Source organism: Primulina eburnea, chromosome 12 (assembly GCF_022965805.1).
Source record: "Primulina eburnea isolate SZY01 chromosome 12, ASM2296580v1, whole genome shotgun sequence".
Lineage (NCBI taxonomy): Eukaryota > Viridiplantae > Streptophyta > Magnoliopsida > Lamiales > Gesneriaceae > Primulina > Primulina eburnea.
In genome coordinates, this window is record NC_133112.1 from 31,890,229 (window position 1) to 31,898,020 (window position 7,792).

General features: G+C 34.4%; 1 protein-coding gene across 1 annotated transcript; it reads left to right on the top strand.

The window, feature by feature from the left end:
- Positions 1 to 749: 749 nt before the first annotated feature.
- Positions 750 to 3,716, top strand: LOC140807739 (subtilisin-like protease SBT4.3). Its single transcript, XM_073164702.1, is given in 11 exon segments — positions 750 to 974; positions 1,075 to 1,166; positions 1,288 to 1,534; positions 1,606 to 2,107; positions 2,188 to 2,282; positions 2,366 to 2,584; positions 2,663 to 2,693; positions 2,695 to 2,775; positions 2,858 to 3,071; positions 3,164 to 3,417; positions 3,419 to 3,716. Coding segments are annotated over 11 exon segments (2,214 nt in total). The 5' UTR covers positions 750 to 783; the 3' UTR covers positions 3,707 to 3,716.
- The last annotated feature ends 4,076 nt before the right edge of the window (positions 3,717 to 7,792 follow it).

A 7,792-nucleotide genomic window follows, 5' to 3' on the forward strand; every position in this document is an offset into this window, starting at 1 on the left:
AAACATATTCGATTATAATTAATTATTACTTTACAAAAATAAACACATTTATTTGAAATATCAATCGTTACTCGTTCTCACTCTTTAAAAAAAACTAAAAATAAAATACATAACATAAATATGGCATCATATTTTTAATTCTAAATTCGCTAATTTGTGTCACAGTTGATTAATATTTGCTGTGTTTAATGTGTGTTACAGACAATCCTAGTCCATTTCCCCATTGACAAAATTAACAAAATCAAGCACGAATCTGTTATGAGTTCGATTATTCTTTAACAATATTTTATCGGTTTAATTTCTCGCACAGGTCTTGAGTAGTTCAGTTTACACGATTGACATGATTTACATATTATTTTCTTAAGCTCAAGGGTTTACGCGGTGTTAACCTATAATGTAGTGGTTACGGGGTACCGTCACAAAAAAATAAAAATGAAAGAAAATCAAAGCACATTTTTGGCAACTCAGTAACGATCATGAAATTTGAATTGGAAAAAAGTTCAAAATTTAGTCAAGCCCGCATAATATCAAGCAAATTAACCTAAAAATCAGCAGTTTGATTTGCTGGAAAAAAAAATTCAAAATTTTAAGAATATATGGGATGCAAGACTAGGATACACTTATGTCAATGCTGAAAATCTTACTCAATTAGTAGAATCAAACCCTTAAAATCAGCTAAATTTATTCTGAGATGAAATTTCATTCTATTTAAGGATGTCGAAAAGCTAACACACAGACACATTCATAATCACAGAACTCGGCCTTTGTTTCAATCCTTAAACAATGGCCGGGCTGCAATGTCTCAAACTTTCCTTCGTTTTATTTATTCTTTATGTTTTAGGTCGGATGATAGGTTGTCATGCTTTGGATCAAGAAAGGAAGATTTACATAGTGTACATGGGAAATCTTCGCGAGAACGAAGAATCATCTACGACGTACCACTCGAACATGCTTCAGGATGTTGTTGACAGCAGGTATCGTAAACTTGTGTGAGATTTTCCATAAACTAAAGATACGGGATTGCAAGAACAAAGATTAAAGTTTGGGTTTTTTATCGTTCATGTTTTCTTGAAGGTTTCGAGGTCAATCATTAATCAGAAGTTACAGTCGGAGTTTCAACGGTTTTGCTGCTTACCTCACACATGAAGAGCAAGAAAAGTTGGCAAGTAAGCTTCCGTTTTATCAATTTTCACATATTTTGCTTTATTATTCCTAATGCTTTGCATCATAAAAAGAGAATGGATCTGTAAAATGAAAGCGCATGTAATGTTTCAAAATGAAATCCAGGTATGGAAGAAGTGGTATCAATTTTTCCTAGTATAGCTCTTCAACCACAAACAACAAGATCATGGGATTTCACGGGACTCCGTGAAAATGCTCATCGAAATCCAACCATAGAGAGCAACACGATTGTTGGGGTCATAGACACCGGAATATGGCCTGAATCAAAGAGTTTCAATGACAAAGGCTTCAGCCCTCCTCCCAAGAAATGGAAAGGAGTGTGTAAAGGAGGACTAAATTTCACCTGCAACAAGTAAAATCCCTTTTCTCACCGTCATGTCTTTCATATTCTTGAAAATTTAACATTGCATTTTCTGCGAGCAGCAAAATTATCGGAGCCCGGTACTACAACTCCTTTATGCCGTCGGGAAATGCTTCGGCTAGGGATATAGAAGGACACGGATCTCATACAGCATCAATAGCAGCTGGAAACGTGGTTAAACATGCCAGTTTTTATGGCATTGCTAATGGGACTGCAAGAGGAGGGGTACCATCAGCCAGAATCGCCGCATATAAAGTTTGTTACCCTGATTTTGGGTGCGAGTCTGCAGATATATTAGCAGCATTCGATGACGCTATAGCTGATGGAGTTGATATCATATCTGTCTCTCTTGGAAACCCTGAGCCAGTTGTGTTGGAGAACGATGTGATTGCCATTGGATCACTTCATGCTTCACAAAAGGGTATTTTAGTTGTACAATCAGCGGGGAATTCGGGGCCAGATCTGGTTGCAAGCACTGTTCCATGGATTTTCACGATTGCAGCTAGCACTACTGATAGTGGTATCATCAGCAAAGTGGTTCTTGGGAATGGAACTACAATTGAGGTACACATGTTCCTAAATATATAATGATCATATCTAACTTCTAAGCTCCCATTTTGACAAAAAATTTCCTATTCTTACAGGGAAAAGCCGTCAATCCTTTCGACTTGAAGGGGAACAGTTTACCCTTAGCATATGGAAAAGAAGTATCGAGCACATGCGACGACCAAGCTGCTAGGTTATTTCATTTAGTTATTAAAATTTAACCATCGTTGCACCAAAACAAGGACATAATTTTAATTTCCTGTTTGGAAATTTTAGGAACTGTGTTGCAGGGTGCCTAGATAAGAGAAGAGTAAATGGCAAGGTCGTGCTTTGCAGCCAATACAATGGCATAGAAGAAGCTTTCAGAGCTGGAGCAATTGGTTCTGTCGTACCGTCGACAAAGACACCTGATGTTTCTTTCGTCGTTCCCTTTCCAGTTTCTGGTTTAAGTGTACCAGACTTCGGTGACTTACAAGGCTACTTCAACTCCACAAAGTACATCCTGTCACGTCTCATTCAAAATTTGAATATATCGGGTATGCCTATATTTTAATTAATCAAAATTCAATGCAGAAATCATACAGTGGACATACTCAAGAGCGAAGGTTGTGAAAAATCTTGATGCTCCTTCCGTTGCTTCCTTTTCTTCAAGAGGCCCAAATATCTTTTTTCCTAATATTTTGAAGGTACAAAGAAAATAATTACAGCCATTACAGTGTTTAAAGTATATATCTATATGGTAACACATGAATGGTATTGTACATGCAGCCAGATGTGACAGCCCCTGGAGTTGAAATATTAGCAGCATATTCACCTTTGAATTCACCTTCAGGATTTCCCCAAGACAAGCGATCCGTGAGATATAGTATATTATCCGGGACATCGATGTCTTGCCCTCATGTCACCGGCGCGGCTGCTTATGTAAAATCATTTCACCCCAATTGGTCACCTTCTGCGATCAAATCAGCTCTCATGACAACCGGTAATCAACTTGTTCCACTGAGTGAAATTTAAAGATTCTAGTCTCATCATTGCGTTGTATGCTAACCGCTGTTTTTCCCTTTCATCTCATAGCATGGAGAATGAATGCCACCAAGGATCCAAAGGCAGAATTTTCATACGGAGCAGGCCATATAGATCCTGTCAAAGCTGCTCACCCCGGTCTTGTGTATGAGATTTTACATGAGGATTATATCAAATTTCTTTGCAACTCCGGCTATGATGCATCAAGGCTTAGCAGAATATTCGGAATAAGTATCCGCTGCCCAGATGAGAAAACATCCAACGACTTGAATTACCCCGCAATGACCTTCCGGTTCGTTGGTACCAAGTAACAAGAGTGCAACATTCTCAGCACGGTTCAACAGAACAGTAACAAATGTAGGATCCGCAAATTCGACATATAAGGCAATTACCAGCAGTAGTTTGGATCATAACATCACCGTGAATCCCAGCATTCTTAAATTTACAGGTCTTCATAAAAAACAATCATTTGTAGTGACTATCAAAGGGAAGATGAGTTCCAAGACAAAGTTAACATCTGCATCATTGGAGTGGTCTGATGGTGTTCATAGTGTCAAGAGTCCAATTGTGGTATATACAGACGACTTATTATAGTTCAATTTGTATCTAACCAATAATAAATGTTTTATTACATGAATAAGACAAAGTATGTATTTTTTTCATCCTATAATTTCTTTGAATTCTTACATTTGTGGGCCTGAATGCTTGTCTTTCCATACTGTATGAACTTATGATAGTTGATACCTAGTTAAGGAACAAAGCTGGATAATCTTATTTTGCTTTTTTGCAAATACATTTCCACTAACTAGCAAAAGGTAGGTGCGTGTTTGTTGAACAAGCATTTCAAAAATATTTTTAGTATTTTATATAAAATAAATAAATTAAAATGTGTTCCGACAAAATTTTTGTCCAATGTTTGTGAAAATATTTTTTAAAAAAATTGTTCTTCAAATGTAGTTTAAAGAATAGTTTGAATAGAGAAAGTGTTCACACTTTTAATTGTAAAATTATTTCTATTGAATAGTTTGTTTATTCGCGTATTTATTTTAAAATAAATTTTAAACATTTTTTAAAAAAAAATTGTAAATAATAATTTTATAAAGATATTTTATAAATATTTTATCCAAATAGAACATGTGTGTCATGAACAGGAGAGTGGACCGATTTGATATTGAGTTACATTATTATGCCGGAGCAATGGCTCACCCTTCGGGGAATAATCAATTGGAAATGTGAGAGAGAGTCGATACAATTTAGTAGATATAAATAATTCATTTAACCATTTCTTATCATTTATATAATTATTGTCATAATCAATTAAGTCATTTCAAAATAAACATTTGAAATGAATAAATTAAATAAGAATTTACTATCTATGGTATGAGTATAGTCAGATTTTATATAAAAAGTCAAATAAGATAGCCAAATAAAAATTTGAAAGAGATTCTTTTGTCCAAAAATTGTCTAATTTTGAGTTTTGATTAATTAAATTTTAATTTTTTTTTACTATATGCACTTACTTTTAATTTTTGGTTATTTTGGTCAAATTGTTGAAATGATGTCAATTCAGGATATTTCGACGTCATGTCAGAATTTTTCGATGTAATATCAGCACTCTGACATAATATGACTAACATGATGGAAAGGAAAAAAAGTCAAGTTAGTGCCTTAAGCCAAACTTTGTAAAATTTAAAACTGAAAAATGTAATATATATTTTTTATTTTTCCTTTAAAACAAATAAGAAATCACAAGTAAATAAAATTTAAAACTCGGATATTATGTTAAGTAATTAAAAGTTTTGGTGATGTGTCTTCCTCTAAACACTTACATCGAAACTAATAATCAGTTTCCGAATTTCTCGACCTCTGAACCTATCAACATCTATTGCATCATTCACCAAGATTCATATATTCTCCAAAGAGGAGTTTGATGATTGAAATATCAAGATGCATTCTCACTTAATTGCACAATACGATGGTATGTTTTGCATCATCACGAACGTGCCTCTCAAGATTGTGAAAGTCAACACTGCAATTGCCATTTCTGCTCCATGGATAATTGAGAAATATATAGATCAGATTGGACTTCTGATTATAAAAATTAAATAAATATGGAAAATGTGCCAAAATACATCTTGTACAAAACTCTAGACAATAACGCTTTTCGTAAGATCAAGATATGTTCAATTACCATGGAAATTTATGATAAATTGATTCAATTTTGTGAAGGTAAAGATCAAACAAAAGGAACAAGCTTATTGTTGCAATGCAAAAGTTCGAGAACAAGAAAATGAAGACAAAAGAATCTTTAAATGATTTTGACGAAAGATTCAGTTGCATCATCATTGAGTTGATAAATCTTGGAAAAGAATAAATCATAAGATAAGTCGCCTGAAGGTGATGAGAGTCCTTCTGAGAGAATGAGATGTTAAAACAATAGCAATAATAGAATCAAAGATTTGAATAATTTAGAGTTGCATGACTTCTTTCCTGATCTAAAATCATACACTTTTAACCTTGAGACCAGAAATGAAGAGGAATCCACATCTAATCATCCGACCAAAACATACACTTTCCTGATCTAAAAGCATACACTTTATGTTGGCATATCTCTGCGAGGACTTGCTTCTTAATGGATTTTGATTTGTTTTTTCTTCTTGATATTGCTTCTCCCCCTTGACTCAGCAGTCAAAACATCTGACTGTAAGGTAGAGGCTTCTTTAGGTCTCCGCCTCATCTCTACATTCAAAATGTCACTCTTGATGAAGTACGTACTCACGACTTCTCTTATTTATGTGTTCGTGAGTGATACCTTCAGAGTCTCCCAAAAATGTGGTAATGAAGCTAGCACTATAAGATTTATCACCTTGTCATCAGGTTTTGTGTCTGTACACTTGATAACTGCTGAATGAATCCTTGAATATCGTTCAGATGATTTGTGACTAGAGTTCTTTATGATATCAAACTTGGACAAACTTGCTCGAATAAAAAAATTTGTTTTTGCCACTTTTGGAGGCATATATTGTCTCCAATTTCGCCCAAAGCATATGAGCATGTAATGAGCATGTATCTCTTTACAAATGCAATTATACACGTTGACATCCACAAATTGTCAAATGCACCAACGGACTTTCTCGTGCTCAACGTTCCATTAAAAATCTGATTTATGATTTGATTTTGATTCGCTGAACACTAGTCGGTGCATCTTTGTGACGAGTAGAAGATCTTTCATCTTACTTTTCCAAAGATGATAATTATGGCCATTAAGGCTAATCATATTGCTTGTACGTACTTCCACCTTTTGTGGTTTCTACCAACAAATTAATCGTTAATGCTGAACACAAAAGAATTGTTGCCTAATATTGTTTACAAAGCCTTTCTGATGTGGATGTTCATACTAAGCTGCAACCACAGATCATACGAGGACTTCCTATATTATTTGATAACCTCTCTCTGATATTAGTTGTTAGGATATCAAGGAAAATAAACGAGGTAATATCGTGGCGGAACATCACAAGTAATATAAAAAATTGAATAAGATAAACACCTTTATTTATAGTAGTTCACCCCAAAATTGGGCTACATCTGCTCTAAACCTCTCGAAGAGATTAATGCCTTTATTAATAACAAAGAAGACAAGAGAATTGAGAATGCAAAGTATTTCACTCAGTACACTCTGATTTTAATACTCAATTTTTCTCTACTAATCATATTCCTTTCAAGGACAAAACACTTCTTAAGAACTATTATACTAAATCCTCTATTTTACTTCTACAATTGTGATTGTAGATGAGAGAATTTTTTGTTTTGGTGTGATGTAGAATTAAGAATAGATGAGTATCTATAGACGAAGTTTTGGAAAGAACAAAAAATTGTACATCATTGCGTATATAATCAAACCTAATATTTTTGTCCATAGCTGCATCATAGCTATGTACGTTAAATGATTTATTTTTCTCATCTCATAGCATAGAGATTGAATGCCACAAGTGATCTAAAGGCTGATTTTTCTTACGGAACATGCTACATTGATCATGTCAAAGATACTGATCTTGGCCTCGTATATGAGAATTCGCCTGACGATTATATCAAATTATTTGCAACACGAGATACAATGCATCAATTATTTGTAAAATATATCAACAAAGTATCCATTATCCAGAGGACAAAACAAAGTCCAACGATCTGAACTGCGACTACCCAGCAATGAATTTTAAAGTTACAACTAGTGGCAAGAAATAGAGTAAATTTGTCACGCCCTGAAACCGGGTTTAGCCGACACTGAAATTGCTTCACAAAAATGAATTATTAACTTTACTTGATCTCGAACGGGTTCTTCAACACCAGCCCCAAAACATGGCTTGCTTATTCTCATCTACTTGCTCTTCATTTTAATATGGGAAGAGAGAGTAAGGGGTGAGTGTTTGGAGAAACACTCAGCAAATGAGAGCCGATCGTGCATAATAAATAACAAAGATACACATACTTACACAGAATCAAAATTTTCAATTATGAGCATGTTGAATATGATACGAACAAAATAAAAATATACTAATGAAAATAATCTCATGTTTCCATGCCCTACTGATCAGTCCCATATATGTTACTCCTCTAAGAGGTGATGCCAAATAAATGGTTCTTATCTCACCGCATCAGGGCCATATCAAATCAAACATCGGA